General features: G+C 40.7%; 1 protein-coding gene across 1 annotated transcript; it reads right to left on the reverse strand.

Moving 5' to 3' along the window:
- Positions 1-1081: 1081 nt before the first annotated feature.
- Positions 1082-24038, reverse strand: vsig10 (V-set and immunoglobulin domain containing 10). The gene is made up of 9 exons (XM_036144120.1): positions 23312-24038; positions 22927-23223; positions 17903-18208; positions 13682-13936; positions 8666-8950; positions 8347-8463; positions 8222-8234; positions 2746-2885; positions 1082-1388 (listed from the first exon to the last, which is right to left on the reverse strand). The coding sequence occupies exons 1-9, from the start codon at positions 23361-23363 to the stop codon at positions 1264-1266; spliced, it is 1590 nt and encodes a 529-aa protein (XP_036000013.1). The 5' UTR covers positions 23364-24038; the 3' UTR covers positions 1082-1263.

The raw sequence follows: 24038 nt of genomic DNA on the forward strand, positions 1-24038 counted from the left end.
GGTATTATGTAAAATATGCATTTAGCAGAGTTAAACGGAGCAAATGGCACGGACAGATGAAAATCTGGTCCAAAAGGGTCAATTTAAAAGCTCTGGAGAACATCGTTCAAGGATTTTTTATGTGGGGAATTTGTGATAAATATCTGGATTAGGATTTTTATATAGAACAAAAATAAAATTAGAAAATGTTTTTTTTTTTTGCTGTATTACCTACCCCTAGTTGAAATATCTTAAAATCAATTTTGTGTCCTTTATCAATGAATTTGTGTGTGTCAAAGTTTAATATCAAGTGACTTTAATGATTAAATTGTTTTATTTATTGCATACATGTAGTTGTTTTAACTTAAGTTTGTACTGATTTCGAACAATAAAAAGACTTGAGAACATTAAACTTTTTTTTTTCTTCACTCAATACATTTTCAATTTAGAGCAAAGATTTTATGCAGTTAATGCCGATTATGTCAGTGTTTTAGGTTAGTGGCTTAACATCAGTTATCTTGTAATCATGTAAGCGCATTGATAAAAAAAAAAACAAGAGAAGCAAACGTTGGGATCCGAGCCTTTTTAACATGCTTACACAGCGTCAATTATTTACATCCACGCTCACACGGCTCATTTCCAGCGGGTCCAGTTTTTACGCTGGATCTGATTTAGACGGTCAAATCCATTATTTAAATGCTTTTAACTTGCTTTTGACCTATTAAAAAGACCCCACATTAAACATGCAATGTGCATAAAACTTTATGGAGGGCCTCGGTAAATGTACATAATGTGAATTAGATGTAATGGGGAACCAGGTCAATGAATCAGGAATTACACACTATATGGTGCATTAAATTAGGTCACCTAGTTTTAAAAGAATAGACTTCAGCGCCCCAGAAAATGTTTCATTTCTCTTTCTCCATCAAAGAGTTTATGTTCTTAGATTTGTCAGATTTTGTGTCCAACAGATAAACCGAGCTGCGTCGGTCTGAGTCTAACCTGAAGGTGACGGTCCTGATCGGAGGTTTCAGCGCAGAGCTGCGTTATGGACGGGGGTGATCAGCGATGGAGGGCAAAAAGCCACACAAAATGGGCCGAGAAGAGTTTCCACAGACATATTTACTGTTTTAATATCTTTCAAAATTCTGTACAAACAAAGCATTCATACAAATAAACTTAAAAAATTTACAACATTGCTAAAAAAAAAGTCAAATTCACTTTACACCGGAAGTAAAACATTTTTCCCAAAAAAAGATGCATTCCTCTTCAAACACCTTGTAGCTAAAATGATACGAGATCCTCCGGCTCTTCTGTCGGCTCTTCTGTCGGCTCTTCTGTCGGCTCTTCTTTCTGTTCAGCCGGCTCTGGTTTTGTTTCTACCGTCTCCAGGTCCTCGGGATTATCACCTGAAAGGAAGAAGGACGCGTTACATTCCCAAACACCCGAGGGCCTAAAACACCAGGCCTGGGTATCATCTAGGATGAGCCGATTCGATACGATTCTCCACATAGCTCAGCTTGATTTGATTTCAGAATCAAGTTTATTGCCAAGTAGGTTTGCACTTACAAAGAATTTGACTTGGTGTTGATGGTGCAGACAAAACAAAATAGATATATGTACAGAAAGCTATATACACAGTAGACTGTGCGTTAATTTCACTCCAGTATCGAAATATGTTACTTTCACATTTATGCTCAAAGTCATTCAACCAACAAAACCAGCCAAATATTATATTTATGTTCAATTTATTGAACACTGATATATTAACAGGAAAGTAAAGTGTATTTGGTTCAGTGCATTTAATGTATCACAGAAAATGTGCCCAAAAGTCTGATTTTAGGGACGAAGGCGCTTCTAAAATCCTGTCAGCCGTTCCGCAAATTCGTCTCACTTGCACTACTGTGAACAGTAATGGCGCGCTGTAATAACGCCCCCTATGGGTTGGGAGGTATATCGATATTAAATTGTTTTTAAAAACATCAATATTTATCTATGTACATTTTTTTTATTATTATTATCCAAAAGAGAAAAGGCTGGATTTCGGAGAAATAAAAAGGGTTTTAAAAATCTATTTGTATGTAAAAGCAACATCAGTTTTCCATGTCAAAACTTAGGTTTTAATCCAAATCATTGATTTTATATTTATTTAGTTGTTGTCGTTTGTTTTTGAGTCAAACGCATTCAGAAATCCACCCCCCCCCCCACCCCCCAGATTTTTGGCCTCTCGAACCCTCTTAGATAAGAATTGTAAGACGGACCATCATTTTCTGAATTATAAACGATCTAACAATGTAAGCGAGACCAGATGTAATAAGCTCTAGTGTTATAGATTTAGAAAAAAAGCAGATCTAAATGAATCCAGATGTAAAACTAAAAATAAAAAGCTGTGATATAGTTCTTTACCAAACTCCTGGAACTAAACTCAGCTGAAGCATTGTGCCGTTTCAGGATTTGTGTTACAAAAAGACAGCATGACTGGGGAACGGTGGCCTTGTGCTTAGAGCAAGGCGCTTTTGTTCTGGGAAGGCTGCAAGTTCCCCGGTACGAATCCCACAGACTGCCACTTTGGGTCCATGAGCCAGACCCTTAGCCTAAGAATGCCCCCCAGCGCCACCCGGTGGCAGCTCTCTGCTCCCCGAGGGATGGCTTCAAAGCAAAGGACACACTTTATTGGAATATACAAATGTTGCAGCGACAAATACAGATGATTATTATCATTATAGAGTCTTTTTGATACGGAAACTGATCAGGATCAGGTCTTACTGGAAGGGATGGGATGGATCTGGACGAGTGTGGTGTGGCGGCCGTTGGCTATAGGAGGCAGCTGGGGAACAGTGTCCTGAAAGATCTGCTCGTCGTCCGATTCCACCAGATCCAGCACGTCTCCCCTGTCCTCGGCTTGCCTGCAGAGAGGACAACTCTTAGTAGGCGCACCCACAGGTCAGGACACATCTTTCTCTATTCAACACTGACACTCATCATGAGTTTTCAAACTCCAAATGAAGTAAAAACATACATATAAAAAAAAATACTGGTTGCTAGAGAACTTAGAGAATGGACGATTCAGACGCTTAGTTTTTCTGGAGCCGATCGCTGAACAGACGGATGTCTTTGAGAGACAAACAAGTGTTGTCTGTGGCAACCTACCACAAGAAGTGCTGGGACCAAACGAGCAAAAGCGACGAAGCGGAAAAAGAGCAGCAAACAGAGCCTGACACGGACAAAAGAGGTTTAAAATAACTGTTCTGGGAATGCATGAAGTGCTTAAAGGGCCGATGAGAAAGACTAGAAGCTGAACATAAACCACGGGGTTAACTACAGTACGTAAACTTTCACTAAGATCCAACTTTTTTATTTGGTAGTCCTTCCTTATTCCTTTAAACTCTCTTTAACCTTTTTGTATGGAGGCCACGCTTTCATTATATTGGCCTAAATGTGTGTTTCTTTTTATATATATATATATATATATATATATATATATATATATATATATATACAATTCTACTGCTTTTAAAAAGAAAGAGTAGCTAGTTCAGTTCTAGTTAAATGGCGCAGTTAAAAACAACTGCAATGTTAACCAACGTGCTGTACGGAAAGAACAAAAACAACAGCAAAGAACAAAAGTGTTTTTTAAAAAGGAGACTTGACAGTTGTGTGATGTGCAGTTTATTCCTCGGTTAGAGGCTCCTCCCCCTGATCAGCTTGGACCTCGGTACAGTAACCACTAGCTCTAAGGTGGTGTATGCATCCCTGAGGGTGCGAGAGATGAAAACTGTAATGGTGGTCTGACAATAAAGACGTTTAAATAAACATTTCCTTTGTAAAAATGTAAATCAAAAACTGTAAATTTATTCAATAAATAAAAATGTATCATAACGATCCATATTAAACTTTATTGCTAAGTGCTGTTGCACACTTACTGTTTCTTTAAGTTAGGTTGTTTTGGGTTTATACCAGAAGAAACTATATGCTAAATTGGCTGAAACCAGGGAAACTGTCATGTAGGTGAGACATCTAAGGTCAAAGTTAGTGATGGAGGAGGAGAGGAACCAAGAGAAAATGGAATCAGAGGCAACAGAGGAGAGAATTGCAACGGATCCGGGAGAAGAAAACAAGCGAGAATCAGAAAATGTCTCTTTCTCTCTCCTGACTTTATGTTGTTTACGTCAGCAGAGGAAAATTTTTAATTCGGGACGAAAGGTTTATTTACGAGATTAAATTGAGTGACTGTCTCTCTATCGATCGCGCAGCGCCTACAAACAGCGCTGCGCGTGGTGCGTGACTCTGAACCGCGACAAGCACTGATACGCATGCCATGCCCACACCGCTGTTGCTGGGGGGGGGGATTAGTGGTAGACGCTGGTTCTTGACTATGTTTGCGACTAGAGCTGTAATACTTTTCTTTGTGATTTAGACAGGCGCAGTTCATTTTACAGATGCAGGTTTAGCGCGTCTTCAGAGTGTAACAGGGAAACTGGAGGTGGGGCTGCAGAGCTGAGGTGAGTTGCTATGGGCGTGTTTACCTGCTGGATGTAACCGCTGTGAAATAACCAGGATATAATGTTTTATTTCTCTGATTAATAACAGCTTTATCGAGTGTTTCTCTCTCTCTCTCTCTCTCTCTCTCTCTCTCTCTGAAAATCCTCAGGATCCTCAGGATCCTGTTGTCGATGTTGTGTGTAACTTTACTGCAATTCAATTATGTTCTAATTTTATTTCCATAACTTTTGTTATGATGGTTGAGTTGTAACTGCAACTGCAATTTTTTTTTATTTATTTACTTTGAAGATTGGGGGGTGCATCAACCCGGTTGGGACACAGAAGGGGCTGCACGGCTAAAAACGTTTGGGAACCGCTGCTCTAAGGGATCTGGAGGGCGCATAAAGCTGCAGGAGCCTGTCTGCTCAGCACCTTCTAAGCCAACAACAAAACGTAAAAATCAACTCCAAAACGGACGGTGAGTCAGTGAAGAGGAGCGAACACAGAGGAGATTATGTTCACGCCTTTTAGTTCTGCAGTTGTGCGAGGAAGGCCCGGCTAACAGCACAGCAGCATACACAGAGATACAATAAACCAGCTGGGGAGTAATAAAAGCATGGATCACCTGTGCAAAGTCTTCAAAAGATAATGATTTCACTTTAGCAGGTATTGCTGCACAACTGAACATATCTGTTTTTTCTGAAGGTAAAATTGGAGTCAAATACAACCCTGACGTTTTCAAGGAGCAACTTAACAAAAGGTTATGATTGCCAAGTGGTCCAAACAGAATCACTTCTGTCTTGAATTGGGTAAATTTTGACTTCAGCGAGACACTGAAACGATGGTTTTAATAAGGAGGAAGAGCTGAACGTAGATCTGAGTGTTATCAGCATATCAATAAAAAAAGTTTAAGTTCTAAAAAAAAAAAAAAAATAGAGGCAACAAATAGCAAATAAAATTTGTTTGTACTCTAATACCAACTATAAATATATTATTTACGATTTCTTTTCATATTTTACTTTGTGTGTAAAAAGATGATTTATTGTGGTAGAATCTGGCGCACGGGTGAGAAATATGGAAATATTTGGGACACTGAGCCAAAATGGAGGAACACTTTTTCATAATTTAACAGCAGAATTTTTTGTGTGTTTAACTTCTGCAAAAACTAAAATCCACATTAGAGACTTGGAAATAAGGCCATGCTTTTGAGCATAAACATTCAGCTAGATTTAGTATATAAAAAAAGCATTGTGTGGCTAAGGACTTTCTGAGAAGCAGTTGTTTTCTCAGAAGGGTTTGGCAGCGGCTCTAATTCACGTCCTGGCAGTCTGTGTCTGAGAAGAACAGATAAGAACCGCTCCCAGCAGCGTGCACACACTACAGGCCCCAGGAGACCGCTAGGGGGGGAGAACTGCTGGATAACCGGACGCTTTTTGTTTCCATCCAAACCTTTCATCATCAATCAACTTTGGTTCATAAAAGAACCCCTGAACCTCAAACCAAAGTGCTTAACAGATGAGAAATACAGAAACACGACTAAAATAAATAAAGGCAAAACATATAAAAGTAAAAAACAAGCCCTCAGAAAGATTAATGTGTCAAGGACTGTAAATAAATAAAATGCACAGGCTAGATTTGGGTATTTTTGTCAATTGGTTGTTTATTATTTATTATTATTGTTTTATTTATGATTATTCTGAAGCTAATTCAACCTTTTAAAATCGTTTATGGTCTAAAAGTTTGCACTTGTAAAAAAATTAATAAACTATATATATATATCTATATCTATCTATCTATCTATCTATCTATCTATCTATATATATATATATATATATATATATATATATATATATATATATATATATATATATATATATATATATATATATATATATATATATATATATAAATAAAGGAACAAAAGGTTGTTTAAATTAGTAGAATTTGAATGTCTAATGAAACTAGCAATACTAGTAATAATGAATCTACATTTTGTACTTTAATCTTTTAAAGGATGGTTTGTTTTTTCTTCATTGTTGCTTTACAATTATTCTAATAAAAAAAGTCACACAAAGTTGGTCAGATTTTTACCTTTTCCCATTTTTCAGAAACTTTGATGTAGTTTTGGAAAAAAAAGCTGCTTTGGGCAGGTTGATAATATTTGAGCTGCTTTTCATCACATTTGATCGGTTATTAGGAAGTAATTATAGTAAATTCTACTAAAATACTTGTCATTTTGTGGCAGAAAAGCAAAAAAAAAAAAAAAAAAAAAAAACTTGCACCTTTTAATAAAACACTAATTTCTTAAGATAAATTTATTCCTCAATTTATGTTGAAATGTCTAGAAGCTGTCACACCTGACATCATCTATGATTAATAGTCACTCGTTAATCAAGTGTCACTGTAAAATAATATTGGTCAATGTTTTTTTTCTTTGCTTTAATGCTGTGCTAATGGCGTGTTCTTTATTATTTGTTTAATAGTTGTAGGATTTTAATATGAGTTCAGAAAGGCTGTTTTTTTTTTTTTTATTGAGCGTGTTTTACGTTGTGTTTGGGCTGGAAACTGTCAGCCATATCTGGTATCCCTGCTCAGAAGACTCGGTCTAACCTTGTCAATCATCCCTTTACTCTCCTGCAGCCTCGTTTCCCTAAGCTCCCACCTCTGTGCTTCGCTGCCACTGAAAGACGACTGAGGTAAACACAAGCAGGACTTTCACCAACATATCGGATCCCTTCTGAATGCATGTTGTTCTTTTCAAACTGTGCATTTCAGAAATTCATGAAGCTTGTCCTCCATCCTTTGAAATAAATCATAAAAAAAAGTCACTTTCCGGTCTTTAGTCTAATGCTACGCAGGCAAGTAGTACATTTATACATTTGACTTATTCTCGCACTGGTGCAATGAGTTGATTCTCATTTTTAAACAACCATGTTGAACGACCCTTCCCGCGGTCGCGGAAAAGATGTCAGCCTGTTTCAGAAGGATCAAATCATTGGCACGGATTAAGCAGAGAAAACATCTCAGCAGGTGGCAGAAACTATCAAGATTGGGTTAAGAACTGTCCAACGCTTTATAAAAAAATGATAGCGGGGAACCATTGTGTTTGAGGAAAAGATTTGACCAGAAAAAAACCCTGAATGATCGTGATCAGCGATCAATTAAACGTTTCGTGAAATTAATGATGTCATCTGAAATGAATGATGTCATCTGACTACCTGAATATACTGAATGACCAGGTTATTCCATCTATGGATGTTTTCTTCCCTGATGGCACGGACACATTCCAAGATGACAATGCCAGGATTCATTGGTCTTAAATAGTGAGAGAGTGGTTCAGGGAGCAGGAGATGTAATTTTCACACGTGGATTGCCCACCACAGTCCAGACCTTAACCCCATGGAGAATCTTTGGGATGTGCCGGAGAAGGCTTTGTGCAGCAAGCAGGTTCTGCCATCATCAGTGCAAGATCTTGGTGAAAAATCAATGCAACACTGGGTGGAAATAAATCTTCTGACAATGCAGAAGCTTATCGAAACAACGTCCCATAATCAAAGCTAAAGGCAGTCTAACAAAATATTAGAGTGTGTGACCTTTTTTTTTTTTTTGTGCCGACTTTTCTTGACCATGCGGTGCATTATTGATATTGAATTATTGTCCATCCCTGAGCGACCATGATTCGTATTGGTAGCGATGGCTTTAAAGACACTTTTATGGTTTAAAAAGAAAAAAAATGATTCATGCAAAGTGAGATACTCACATGAAGCCTCCACCTGAAATAATAATAAAAAAAGAAGAAGTTAGCATAGAGCAATGGTTCAAATAACCGCAAACATCTAGATTTCATGTTAGCAAATTCTGTGACTTGTGAGAAAGGGAAGTTACCCAGGCAGATGGTGTGTCTCCTGGAGTAAAGTATTTTAGCCACGACGAAAGCCGAGCCCACGATCAGGGCAGCCAGGAAGACGCCGATCACCGCTCCGCTGTACGCCGAGGACGGCGCTGAGGGAGAAAACGACGACGGTGTTTAAAAAGGAGGAAAAGAGCGGAGCGGCAGGTCTATCAGCATTCCAGATGTGGAGACAGCACCTGCAGTGACCTGGCTTCTAGATTACGTCTCACCATCCTCTACGCTTTCTGTTTACAAAATCAACGCCATCCGCATGACTTCATACCCGCTCAGTCCCTTCTGCAATAAACTCACTTCTCACGGTGAGGTAGACCTCCAGCTCGCGCACCCCGAGCGCGTTCTCGCTGCGGCAGAAGTAGTAGGGCTCGTCGTCCTTGCTGATTTGGACTATGGTCAGCTTGAAGGTGGGGCCTTCAGCCGACAGGACGTATTTGGGTCCGGGAACGATCGGTTCTTGGTTTTGACCTTTCCGCCACGTGGTGTCTGCGGTCGGAACGGCCGTGGTCTCGGTGCAGGTCAGAGTCACGTTGCTTCCCTCCAGCACGGTGACCAGCGGCTTCCCGTCAGGGTACGGAGCCCCTGAGGAGACAGAAATAAAATTAATTATTTTTACACTTTTCTTCAACATCAAACCTATCAGTGAAAAAAAAGGGTTTTCATTCACAGTCATATTATATACAACAGAATATGCATTTTTAAGCCGTTATTAAACATACTTTGCAACAATTCCCCATTTCTTTATGCAGAATGTTGCTTTTTTTTTTTACTGGTCTGATGCAATATTCTAGTCTTAAATGTTGTATTTTTATTAGCTGGAGGTGAAATAAATCCTAACAGAAATAAATGCTTTAATACATAGTCGGTCTGTGTTAATCTAAGTGTTTCCTTTACTGGGTTACTGAAATAAAGGAACTTTTTAATAACATTCTAATTTGCTGAATAACACTGCATATTCTAACTAGCATTATGTGTAATATCTGAACTGTAAATAGCATGACTAAAATATTGTGCCTCCATTAAACATTGAGTCTTGGCCAGAAAGTTCTGTTTCGGTCTCGTCTGACCAAAGGACCTTGTTCCACGTGCTTGCTGTGGGGAACACCATGGCTTCTGGGAAACTGCAAACAGGACTTCTTATGGTTTTCTTTCAACAATAGCTTTCTTCTTGCTGCTCTTCCATAAAGACCACAGCATTTCAGATCCTACACCGGACTTTACAGTTTTCCCAGATAATCCCACTGAAATGAAGGTGGGAATTTTCCAACCTTTTCAGTATAGATTAAGCTACAGGAATACAAAATCTATTTGTTTTAAGGCTTTTTATACATTTTTAACAGTGATGCCAAAAAGAAATACAACGAGCTTCCTATTTTTGAGACTTTTTTTTTTTTTTTTAGGTACAAACACCATTTCAATATGAAGTCTTATTACTTTTATCAGATATCTTCAATCAATGCAACACATTTTGATCCCCCACTAATTCAATAAACGATGTGCGTAGGATTCTCTAAATTGTAAAACCCTTCATGAACACAGAAGCACAGAAGCGAGTGATTAGTTGTCCTACATATTCATTTCTTTTGTTTTTCCCCGTGTCCTGTTGCATGTGCAAAGGCAGTTTTCTTCTTCAGAAAGGCACCCTTAAGATAGTATCCTAATTGTGTGACTGACCTTATTAAAACCAGACTTGATGCCACTAAGTGATTGATTTAATTATCGGAGACGTAACCCATTTGGATTTCTTCTGTCTAACAAGCAGACATTTTTTCCACAGAAATAAAATCTGATCAATTTTTAAAATTAATAACGTTTACGCTCTTTTCATTCTTCCTGTTCAGCATTGTTGTTTTGTTTTGTTTTTTCTTGACGATGCTTAGATCTACTAAAAGGCCGAGGCATCTATTTGTTTCCAAACCCACTTTAGTGGATTCACCAAGGCGGCAAAGTGTTAGTTAGGGGGAGAAGCCCTTTGGAACATCCTTTGTCCAGTGTAGTGCTTCCTATGAAGGATTGTACCAGCTGAAGGCTGCCATTTTGGAGCAAATTTTACTCAAATAGTTCAGATCTGTGCCGGTAGATAAGTCCATGTTCCATTTACTCATAGGAAGGCAGATTGTTAAATCTACTTCTGTAGATTTTATGCAAGTTTCGGAGATACGAAGTTTCAGAAAGCTACTCATTTCTAGAGGAAGTTCTGTGTTTATTATTTTAATCTTAACTTTGGACTGGACAATAGATTTGAGCTGTTTCAATCTTGTAAAACATTAAAGAGAGTGACATCTTTTCCAATAAACATATCCTTTAAATGCTTTATTCCTCTACTCTGCTTCATATTGAGAGCCTTGGAGCTCTTTTCTGTTGCAGGATGTCTGGGTTGCTCCACATAGGCGTTTGGTCTGCTTGGCAAAAACTGAAGAGCTATTCATTTAGAGATATTCCCACCTGGCTGTCAGAGATGGAAAGATATAAATGCTTTTAAAACTGCTATGCTGCTTGATTAAAGAGCTGATAAATGCAATAAATGGGTGAGATCTCCTTACATAGCATTGCTCAATTTATATCCACAGGCTGCCTGATCGATTTTTCCAAATGCATTTAAGATCTATTGTGGTCTATGTGCAAGGTAATAGTTTTAAGGGTCCAGTCCTCCTAAATGTTGAGCCTTCTGTACTGTTTAGAACTGTAAATATAAATATAAGATAAAGTCTAAGCTCTGGACCAAGTCTCAGGTGGTTTAACTCGGGTCATAGAGAAAAGATTTTAATTAGACCTTCCCATTAAAGAGAAAAGGAGAGTTCTTCCCCCTCTGTTAATCTGATTAATGGAACATAATTTATGGTGGGAGAGTGCCCAGCCCTGTCCGATGCCTCTTTCAGGATCAAAACTCTAAGAAATCCAAACGTTTGTTTCCAAAGAAGCACTGTAAACCGATCCACGACCAACAAAGTATGTCCTAATCCAAATATGTGTAAGGTAGCAAAAGAAATGTCCAACTACCGCGGTCAAAAGCCTCCTCAGCATCAGATGAAACAATGAAACCGGTTTTATTTTGGATGTTGCAACAGTCCATTAGATTGATGAGGCTTCTTGTAGCAGCGCATCGATCTTTAATAAATCACTGAGGTCAGAATTCATGGACATTTCTGCAGGGAAGCTTTCAGGTCCTGCAGCTTTGCCATTAGGAATACATTTAACTGCTGCAACACGTAGATTTTTGGATTATTTGCTCAGGTCCGGGTTTGCAGATTGGTTGGCGAAGACTGATATGATAAGAGCGGCCTGTACACCTTTACATCACCGGCTCGCCGCCTGAAGAACTCCTAGGTGTGATAAGAGTCTTTATGTCCCTGCATGACTCAGACAATCCAGCCGTCATGCCCATAATTCCTGTGACGAATGCCTGGGTGTGTTTGTTTTCTGAGCAAAACTAACAATCCCATAGATTCTTCTGAGAAGCTGAGAAGAAGTGAAGGCGATGAGCGTCCCTGAAAAACCAGTGTACTAACTCTGTACAATTAGACGCTTCAGGGCGTCGAGAGAACTGGATTTACAGCCACAGTTTTTCATAATGTCTTGGTTGAAATCTGTTTCCGGTAGGTTTTCATCAAGCAGTCGCTGAATGAGTGATGACCTGTCACCTAGAGAGGAGGAAGCACCTTAGAACGGTATGCAAACCATGCATCGCTCACAGCGCTGTCCCCCGCTCACGCAACACTTCCTGTATTAGCAGTCCTAACAGGGGTGAGATAATCTGACAGCTGGAAGGGTTTTTAGAAAGTTTGGTTCCACCTCTAACAAAGTGAGCGCGCCGCGGACAGCAGACACATGAGCTCGTCCCTGGAGTAGAAGGCAGCGCCACTGAAAGCTGTGGATTCTGGATCAAAGGCTTAGTGCAATGGAACATTTGGTTTCAGATGAAATTAATAACAGTACCGTTTGTCCTACCACTCATCCTAAACCATGTGCGTCCAGTCCTGGAGATTTTAGCTGCATCCCTTCTTCTCTAACCTCCAGTCGGTCGAAGCAGATGACCGTTCATACTGAGCCCGGTCCTGCTTGAGGTTTTTCCTTCCCGTTAATGGGGAGTTTTTCTTTCCACTGTCGCTTCATGCTTGCTCAGTATGAGGGATTGCTGCAAAGCCATGGACAATGCAGACGACTCTCCCTGTGGCTCTACGCTCTTTCAGGAGGAGTGAATGCTGCTTGTCAAGACTTGATGCAATCTACTGGGTTCCCTTAGATAGGACTTCTTTTTTTTTTTACCAATCTGTATAATTTGACCCAATCTGTATAATCTGACTCAATCTGTATAATCTGATTAAAATTGACTTTGGAAAGTGCCATGAGATGACATGTTTCAAGAATTGGCGCCACATAAATAAAATTGAATTGAATTGAATTGAATCCCATCTCCAGCACACCTTCTCGGCGTGTCATGCAGAGACCTGGGATTAAATCATCCATTTAAATCAGGACCTGAGGTCTGGAGTTGGCGACATCTGCACTAAAGCTGTTATTCAGCAATCACTGCCAGACAATGTATGAACTATCTAGGCTATTTAAAGGTCCTGGTACTTCAGTGACATCATGTTGCCTTTCAGTTTGTATCCAGAGCTATAAGAGCCTTTGAAACATCAACGGGCAACGAAAGCATCCCAGATCCTCCTGTATGCTTAAATAGTGGACATGAGGTGTGTTTCCACTGGTGTTTTTAGGTTTAGCGAGTAACAAAAACACTCAATGAAGCAACTTTTGGTGCCTCTGCCAGTGTGGGCTGGTGCCAAGGCCTGCTGGGAAATGAAATCAGCATCTCCATAGAGCTGGTCAGCAAAGAGAAGCATGCTGGGCTCTAAGATCTCCTGGTGGGTGGCTTTTTTTTACCGTGGACCTGATGAAACACCGGACTAAACGGTAATTCTGCCTGATAATAACGTTTAGGGTGCTGAAGAGTTAAAACGAGCACAACCAGAGGAGGAACCGGAACCTTTTCTTTCCTCATAGCAGCAGTTACACTATAGAGCAGGAATGACGGCCACACCTGTAGAGCAACGATGCGTCCAAGTGTCATTTTAAAAGGTTTGCCGGTAAATATCTAGAAATCTACTCTGAACACACAGAGTCTGCTCTTAAAAGAACCTTTGCTTTAGTTTTCCTGTTTTTAACCAGGATTTAAAATGTTCCTCCTAAAGCCTAAACTCATCAGATTTTCTAAGCCTTTTAATCATTTAGAATGGAAGAAAACATGAACGACCACTTCTGTGGACATTAACTGTAGAAAAACACGACTTAATTCACTAACAGGACACCTACTGAGGGTGATGAAGCAGGATCTGTAATTTTCCTCTCTGAGCAGTTTGTGCTGGGCCGTGCACGTCATCGTCTGCCCGTCGCGCAGCGTGGAGCTGTTCAGCGTCACGGCGAGGCTGTCGGCCGTCTGGAAGTCCCCCTGGTCGCCCCAGCGCAGCTTGGGGGTCGGGTACGCTCCGAACCAGGAGCAGTTCAGCTGGACGCTGGAGGTGTTGGCCGTTGGCACGAACATACAGTCAGGGTGCGTGTTCGGTATGTCTGGGCAAGACACAAACAGGGAGAGAAACGTCACTATCATAAAAAATAAATAAACATTTATTCTGACATTTAAATACCAAACAATTATTTTTTTTTATGAAGGGAGGCATATTTAGAAATAACTTTTATGAAACCAGCTAAATCAGGCTAAGAACTGTACCTTGCTGACGTTCACACGCCTTGAACGTCGCCACATTTGATCAAGTTCTCTGAGCTTTTAGGCGAAAGACCAATTACTACTACTACTACCACTACTTACTACTACTACTACTACTACAACAACTACTACTACTACTATTAGAATAGAATTCAACTATTGTCATTGCACTGTCACAAGTACATAGCAACGAAATTTGTTCTCTGCTTTTAACCCATCACCCTAGGGGAGCAGTGGGCTGCCACTGTGCGGCGCCCGGGGAGCAATCTGGGGTTAAGGGTTTTGCTCAGAGACCCAGAGTACAGGCGCTGGGGATTGAACCGGGTACTTGCATCCTTCTCTGAGTGCAAGCGCACTGCTCTAACCACTAGGCCAACACTCCCCTTTACTACTACTACTACTACTACTACTCCTGCTACTGCCACTACTTACTTCTACTACTACTGCCTCTACTACTTACTACTACTGCCACTACTTACTACTACTACTACCGCTACTTACTACTACTTACTACTACTGCCACTACTACTACTACTACTACCGCTACTTACTACTACTACTACTACTACCGCTACTTACTACTACTACTACTACTACTTACTACTACTACTAATACTACTTACTACTACTACTACTACTACTACTACTACTACTACTACTACTACTACTACTTACTACTACTACTACTACTACTACTACTCCCGCTACTAACTACTACTGCTACTTACTACTACTACTGCTACTTACTACTGCTACTTACTACTTACTACTACTACTACTTACTACTAATACTACTCCCGCTACTAACTACTACTGCTACTTACTACTACTACTGCTACTTACTACTGCTACTTACTACTTACTACTACTACTACTACTACTCCCGCTACTAACTACTACTGCTACTTACTACTACTACTGCTACTTACTACTGCTACTTACTACTTACTACTACTACTACTACTACTACTACCACTACTAACTACTACTACTACTACTGCTACCACTACTAACTACTACTCCCGCTACTAACTACTACTGCTACTTACTACTACTACTGCTACCACTACTAACTACTACTACTACGTCATTGATTGTGCTTTTTGTGCAAATGAGGTTTTTTTGTTGGATGCTTCACATTTTGTGTGGAAACACAAATTGTGCAGCACCTGTCTTTTTTCTCTCCTCCACTAGCCCAGTGTAAATCTTTTTTCAACAGATCTCAAGGCAGCGCCTAGGGACCCCGTGTAAAGCGGGGTCTGGGGCAGTTTGGGGAACGCACCTCACGGCTAGCGCTCATGTAGCAGCGGCCGACTGTGTGTGTTCCTGGCAACGCAAGGCCTCAGTCAATCGTTCCCCCAAAATGTTTGTTAAGTGTATGTGATGGACGGTTGTACTGGAACTGAAATTTCGATTGTAATGCAAATTGCAGTCGACTAATAAAATTGATTGATTGATTGATTGATTGATACTACTACTGCTACCACTACTAACTACTACTACTAACTACTACTACTACTACTACTACTCCCGCTACTAACTACTACTGCTACTTACTACTACTACTACCACTACTTACTAATACTACTACTAACTACTTACTACTACCACTACTACTACTACTACTACTACTACTCATTAATGTGAAACCCCATCCTCAGGCTGAAACACGGCGGTGGCAGCATCATGCTATGGGGAAGCATTTCTTCTGCAGCGACAGGAAGCAGAGTTGATGGGAAGATGGAGGAGCTCAATGCAGGACAAGGACACATCCTGACCTTCAGCATGCAGCCAAAGCCACGAGCTCTGACCATATTCATTTGTTAAAGTGGCTCCTGAGAGCTCAGGTTAGGCCTGGGCGATAGGGGCCAAAAATAATATCTCCATATTTTTAGGCAGAATGCCGATATGTTTTCTTTTTTTATGAAGTATATATAAAAATGCATCTTTGAATCAAATGTTCGTGCCAAATGTCGGCAGTAGACATTTGCTGTAGATAAATATGAGAATTAGCTGAGAAATAACCTGCTGGAATACATCAAAGTATAATTTTAGCACAACACAGACCATTGAGATTTTAACGATTAAATCTCATCTTATATCTCTTTTTAGAAAACCTCAATATTTTTATAATATTAATATATTAGCTCAGATCTAACTCAATTGCAGAATTGTGCCACGAAGACTCAAAACTTGCTCTTCAGAGACAGCGTTCACCCAACCTGAACACAAATTACGCTACAGAGAACAAGAATGGAATAGTTTAGATGAAAGCGTAGATAGTTATGTGTTAGAATGGTTGGTCAAAATCCAGACCTAAACCCAACAGAGACTGGAAAACTGCTGCTCACAGATCTATTTTCCTCAGAGCTGCTTCTACGCACCGACTCAGGAAACTGGACACCACGCACCTTTGTGTCGGTCTACCGCATAACATACCAATAAATACACCCAAGCGTCTAGTTGCAACGTGACAAAATGGTCTAGAAGTATGAATACTTTTGCAGAGAACTGTTTATGTTTAAAAGTAGCATCTTAAAAGTGCATCTAATTGTTTTTACATTAAGTTTTTACTTTATATTCCAGAGTCAAAGAGCATCTACAGCGGTTCTGGTCTAGTCTCCTTTGGGAATGGGCAACAAAGATGTGAATCCTTTCTAAACAACATTAACTTTACAACTTTAAACAACGTTAAAAACTTTAACTAAGGACACGTTTCAGGTTTTTTTTTAAGAAGAATTAAGCAGAACTAAGTGGTTAAATTGAAAGAGGTGTTTTCCCTCATGTAAAAGAGTTGTGAAGAATTACAGGAAGTTGAGTTGAGAAGTCATGACCTGTGTTCTGTTATTTAATAGTCATCCTTTCCTGACTGTGTTCATACCGAAACTGATTCAGTGTAACAATAAAGCCTAGTTTTTATATCTAAAGAGAATATTTCATATTCTTACATCTATCCTAAAAATCAACATAACTCACACTTACTTCTGCCAAATCACCCTTCTGAAAGAGGTCTGGATCTCAATGGGTCTTCTATCTGGTTAAATAAAAGTTTAATAAAAATAACAGAAATTTCAACTCCAAATCCACACATTTTCTAAGAAGTATTTATTTACCTCAAATAATATTGCTGGATGTGAGTTTTTTAGGTCTCATTTCCAGAGTCTACACACTGAGCTTCTGGAAAAGGAGTTTGAACATTTAACTGGTGAAGAGGAGAGCCGAAGAAGACATTCCCACCTATCTCGTACATTAGCTGCAGGGGTATGTGGATTTATGGGATGCTGGCCTCAGTAAATCAGAATGTCCTCTACAAAAAAAACTGTGCCATGCAAAAAGTCTTTGAAGTTTTGCATCGTTTTCTAATGCATTCTGCTTCCTAACGGCCAGACCTTCTGTTCAAGTCACCACAAGCAGCGTGTTTCGGGTTCTCTGACGCATTTTCTGCATTTATCTTTGGAGATTTGCTGTTTTTACCAATTTTTTGCTTCTTACATAAACAGAAAAATATATATTTTTTTTGTTTATTAGGTCACTGACTGCTGACCTATTAGTCGCTCAGATAGAAAGTCGCTCCAAAACTCAAAGCATGACCCCCTGAGCAGTCAACAGATCACCGTAACCAAAGGGGCGATTCCCAATGAGATAACCAGAATCTTAGCTACACACAGCGGACAACTGATAGTTAAAGCGTCTCCTAAGCTAAAAGTTTGTTGAACCTTGACTGCAGTTATTGTTGAATCTAGCTGGACCCTTAAAAACCCAGCATCAGCGCTCCAGTCAGAACAGACTTCTCCACTCAAGCCACTTACAGTAAACCAGCAGCTCGGTGCTGTTAGCAACCGTGCGGTTGGAGACGGTGTTGAGGGCGCTGCAGGTATAAACTCCTTGAGAAGTGGGCTGTATGTCATGAATGGAGTATTCCAGGAGTGGCAGTATGGTGGACGCCAGGCTCGCGTTATCGGTCAAAGCTCCCCTGAAGGTCAGGTTCAGTTGCTGAGATGGGGAGGACAACGCCAGGCAGCTAAAGTAGACGTTGGTCCCCTTCTCAGTGACAAGCGTCCTGTTGGGGAGGACAACAGCTGGGTAGATGGTTGTAGACACGGAGATTGGTCCACCTGAAGTACAAGAGTTGAGCGTGTCACGACGGTGAACAATCTCAAACGCTTCATGCTTACAAGAAGAAATACTTATATTCTTTGTAAATTCACAACCTGTTCAGGATGATTGTTTTTTTTTTTTTTGCCGTATTTTAAACGGTTACAGTTGTAATCAGAAGTTTACATGCACTCATCTAGGACTTTTCATTTCTAGAGGTAAAAAAATGGAACGCATCTGGTAAGTTTTTCTTCCCAGAGATCCCAGAAAATGAATTTGCTTTAGAGCCTTCATTGGTTTGACAAAAAGAAGAAGAAGAACAATGGGAACGCCCAAAGAAGAACTTCTGAACACCTGCTCCAGCTCCAATAATTGTGTGCAAGCTTAAGTTACTTTAATCTGTCACCAATTAGCCCGTGCCTGAAAAATACCCAAACTACCAACCTCTGTTTAAAGGCATACTATGCAACATTTTTCAGTTAATTAATGTGTTCCATACCGTTTTGGATGATTAAATGAGTCATTTCAGGTCGAACAAAGGTTTTCTCGGCTGCCCTGGTGGTCTGTGGGGGAAATACCGTACTTGCAATTGCAAGAGCTCTCGGCCCGCACCCACTGGTTCAGAAGTCTCGTGCAAGACCGCGAGAAACGGTCTTGCTTTACGGAGAGAACTCCATGTGTTTTTGCCCTGCCATTCACTATATGCACGCGCGAAAGCAACAAAGAACCGCGTGTTAACCTCAAATAAACATGCAAGCATATTGAGTTTTATTATTATTATTATTATTATTTATTTTTTTTTTATGTTGGCAAGACGCCACCGGTGTGGCCGCGGCGGCCGCCTCGCCAAGATAGCGCTGCGGGAAACCCTGATGTTCATACTTTCACTGTTAGTCATTGTTTGTACTGCCGTTTTTTCGACTTTTCATTGCGTTCGTCTGTCTGCTAAGCTCAACAGCTGAGCATCTTTATGACAGTACACTTTTACTTTCGCCCTCTGGGGGGAGCCTCGCTGGAAAATCAACCCCGGTTGCATAGTATACCTTTAAGTGAGTTAGAGGAACATGAAAGTAAAACCCAGGAAGGCGCGTTCATGTTGTAAACTGGAACCCGCTTGAACACCAGGGTGCCTGTCCTCAGTGCAGTGAGCCTTGAAACTTTGCTTCTCACACAGACCGGCCACATATCCCTTCAGGATATTTTGTTAATGATCAGGAGTGATAAACGTTAAGCAAATTTTTGGAGGAGTGAAAGTGTGGCTTTAGAAACCTTAGAAAACGCCATCATCTGCCAAACACGGTAGTGTTGGCATCATGGTGTTGGGACCATTGTGCAGCAAGTGGTGCTAGTGGATAGCGAAGACTTGTTCAACTTCACCTCAAAACAACGGCCAGATTGAGCAAACTTTGACGCAACCAAGTGCTCCACGAGGACAATTATCCTAAACATCAAAATGTTTTTAGAGATAGGTAGAGCAGAGTAACGTCCACAATGGCCTAGCCAAAGTCCCCGATCCTGGTGAAACATTTTGCATTGTGGTTTAAAGCTACATCCGTGCAAAAACAAACAATAAAAAAAAACACTTTACTATTAATGAATCTGTTGCACAAATGCCATAAACGTTGACATAATGAGCACACAATGTGTTTATGTGTCCATTCCTAAAATGCGTATACTGGTTATTTTGTGTTAACGTTTGCTGCCTGCGGCTGTGGATTGGCTGAGCACAGGTTTTGAGGGAAACCTTGAACACACTCTGCTGAGGAGGGAACATCGGCAAAATTTGGAGGCAAAAATTTCTAACCTTAAAATAAAAAAAAACAATCATCTCCAGAGTTGGTTAGCTTTCCATGATGGATTAGTAATGCAGGAGTTACTCAGGTTGGTGACACCGCAAATCCAAAGTTGAAGGGCCAGTTCAATATAGAGCTTCACAGTATAATGACCTGGGAAAATATATTTAATGGTGTTTACACAAAAATGTAAAAAAAAAAAAAAAAGAGAAAAGGATCATATGATCTAATGACTCCTATTCAAAACAGCTTTGCAGGTTGCCAGCTGTTGTTTTAAAACATCAATAAAGAGTGACACGCGGTAAACCTTTAGTTACCATGTCTTGACTGCTCTTGTTATTTCCAAACTGCTTGATTTGATGTAGCTTTTCTTTCAGTCAGCTGACCAGCAATGTGCAGCAACGGGTGGGAGAACGGAAGTAATGTTATTCTATGGTCCCTACAGCCAGAGGAAATTCAAACCACTTCCTCTGGCATCGTGTGAAAATGGTAGGTTGGAAACGTCCCACTTCGGTCCTCAAGGGCCGGTGCCCTGCACGCTTTAGAGCGGGGGCCTTCACTTCCAGTCCTGTAACTTTTGGACGTGTCTCTGCTTCAAAACAGCTGATTTAAATAAACAGAGTCTTAGCAGCACACTGGAGAACTTGGCTCCGTCCGAAATGTTCTAATTACAGCTCCTAGTTCCTGTTCCTAGTTCCTGTTCCTTGAAAATTCATGAGGTTAAGATTAGTTGAGTTTCCATTACAAATGTGTGCAAAACATTGTCGATATTATGCTAATTTTGACAAAACGCATTTTCACAATTACGGTGTTTCCATTAAATAAGAAATGCAATCAAAATCATACGTTAACACACCGAGTACCATGAGGGCAGGATTTGTAACAAATTTTATCTTTTCCACCGGCGCTACTTTAGCCGAGCTTTCTCTTCTCCTCCAGGTATTTCTGTTTCAGAGTTTCTCATTTTGATTGTAAAGTTTGCCACGGCTTGTGGAACCCCGCTTCCATCATGGCCGCTTCAACATCTTGGTAAAAGCTGGCATTTCTTTGCTGTTTTGAACCTGGTATGTTGGTAATACCCCTGTCATGAACCAAATGTAAAAAAACAGGAAGTCTCCTCGTAAATCCAAACGTGCCGCACCATCATCCCGCTACTACTTCCTGTCATCTTCTTCGTCTATTTTACCAGTAGTAACATCCGGTTGTTGATCACGTGACTCATGTGATGTGGAAAAACAAAACTATCAGTGCAGTTTTGCAAAATATACCAATTTCGATATGGCTGAAAAACTACCACATCCTAGTATATAGAGTATTTTCGAAACTACTGTGTTTCCATTAGACAAATTTCTTTTCATAATTACAATTTGTGTAACTTGTTGGTCAATGGAAATGCGACTAGTGAGACCTCTATCATGGGTGGAAAAGGACCTTCAGACTGCTGGGCCAGTTTGGGACAGCCATTAACTCATTCCTCATTACGCGACGGATAAACACATGGATGATGCGAGTCAAATCGGGGCCTACAGCCTTCCCAAAAAGAACTACAAAAAAATTAGACAAATACATTGAACGGCTGAAGTTCTCCATTACACAACCCAAAACCTATGAAGGCGCGTACATTCTCAGGTATCACACGCAGTACAGGTGATACAATGTCACCGTAAATGGTAGTAGCGTTGCCGATTGACCATAATGGTGCAAACCATTTGAAAATAACGTTGCGCTTATACGTCATGTCACGCAAAGGATTGTGGGATTCCTCACGGTTCCTTAGCACCAGGAAAGAAACATTGCAAGCTCCCTATGCTAGAGGAACTATGCTAGGAAGCACACAGGCTCCTCTTCCTACCTCCTTCCTTACTGACTGCTTTATTCGGACAGCACTCATGACCAATGCTGACTGTTTAGCCGGTTTGGCTAAAGAGTCCTTACCAATTAGACCTTTTCACCTGCATGGCGCCTCTGCATTTGGGCCACCAGATGTCACTGTGGAGCTCTATGTGTGCTAATCGTTCTTTAAAGAGTAATATTGTTAAAAAAAACAAAACAAAGCAGATTCCTTTACCAATAAAGTTCTGTTAGAAACTTTTATGTCTATATATCTAAGTCTGCCAGAATGCTAAGAAGTTCAGTAGGCTAAATACTCTTAAGGCGAATTCATATTGGGGCCGGCCAACCAACGTTTGTTAAAATAACGAACACACCCTCTCAGTAGACAGCGGTGGGGCACAAATCCTATGGCCCCAAGCTGGGATCGCCCAATCAAAACGCTGGAAATGCACACGTTCCATTTACGTTCTGCCGGATCGTGTGCCACCATCTAGTGTTGGTTGTCCTTGGTGGCTCATTGATGGATCGACGTGAATCTTTTCTGTTCAATAAATGAACATTATGAGTGACCCTTTATTTGTAGTTTTATGTTTAAAAATATTACATTTAGCTCATATAAAATGGCATTTCTTAAGGACTTGGCTTGAAGACCCCTGCTTTAGAGGTCTTCCTGCTCCAGAAGATTCAAGTTCTGCAGAAACCTCCTGATGACCAACTCATTTCATTCAAGTGAGCGGAACATCTAAAAAACCACAAAGTTTACCGGCCATTGACAGCTCTGAGCGTCACTCTTTCAGTACTGACAGGTTTATTTTTCAAAACCAGGGCAGATTTTTTTTTACTTCTATTAGGAGTTTGGGGTTTCTAGAACCTCAGACTGGTGCCTAACACATCATCACCACCACCACCACCAGAAACCCAAAAGTTGACAGGACCAAGGGTTTCATGGAGCCACGCACAGCTCACAGCCTGTCATGTGAGCAGACGCGTGGAATATGTGGAAGAACCAGTTTGGCTGAAAAGCTGCTTCTGCAACTGCAGGAAACCAGACAACGCCCAGGAGTGTCTCATTAGACCGGACCCGAACTGGACTTCATGCCCACCCCACTTACCTACTACTTGGAGCTGGACGCGAGCATTGATGGTTCTGTTGTCCGGTAGGCCGGAGCTGCACAGGAAGCTGCCTGAATCCTCGGGTATCGCCCCACGGATGCTCAGACTCCCGTCACGCGCCAAGTCGAACCGCGGGTCTGCCGCGGCGCGCCCCGTGGTGGCGACAATGTGGTCGTCTTTCATCCATGTGCTCCAGACAGGTGTTACGTCTCCGCCGATGTAACAGTAAAGCAGAACGACGTCGCCCGGTGCAGCTGACACGACAGTTTCGCTGGAGACGTTCCTCGAAACTGCCGCTTTAAGAGAGGAAAAAAAATAAAAAATTAGCGACGAGTCAAACCCCGGTATGTGTTTTAAATTGTTCCAATAATTTCATTAACTCACCTGCCGCAGATAGAAAGAGTTGTAGAAGCGCTAGAGCTGCGACTCTGTTCATGTTACCCTTCCTACATAACCCTCAGAAATAACTGGGGGGGTAATAATAAGACTTCTTGTCTAAACCTGTCTGACTAGTCCACCTGCGCGCGGTTGCCTTTGACACACAGCGACGACACCGGTTTGGTCATTAAAGCGCAGAAAATGGACCGCAGTGCCAGCAAAGGTCACCGATCTGACATGATGAGCCACCACAGGTGTCTTCACGGCCGAGTGGACCGACGTGCTTTGTTTACAAGACCGTACAGGTCCGGAAAGGTTGGCAGGAATAAACCGCACCTACAGCTCACCTATTTAAAGGGACAGTAACGTCTTTTTGTTCGCGCATGTGAGTATAACAGTAGTATTACATTTTCCTCAAACATAATGTTTCATTTCACAGTCGAGACCAATTTATTCAGGCAATAAGAGCATTTTTTTTGTGCCGGAGCTTTTTATCGTTTAAGTTATAAATACATTTCCTCGTTAAAATTCACTCAGTCATGATCAAAAATATTAGCATTTTATCAGATCAGTCCCCTCAGAACCTCGTCTGGGCATATTTCCGGATCAAATAGCCTTCGCAGCGCTTTGCTGCTCGGGCCTAATAAAAATGTAGCATACATTGAAACCTCTTTGAGGATATTAAATATACAAATGTAACATTTCTATACATATGCTTATTAAAAGTTGGTCT

The sequence above is a fragment of the Fundulus heteroclitus genome, chromosome 12, assembly GCF_011125445.2.
Source record: "Fundulus heteroclitus isolate FHET01 chromosome 12, MU-UCD_Fhet_4.1, whole genome shotgun sequence".
NCBI lineage: Eukaryota > Metazoa > Chordata > Actinopteri > Cyprinodontiformes > Fundulidae > Fundulus > Fundulus heteroclitus.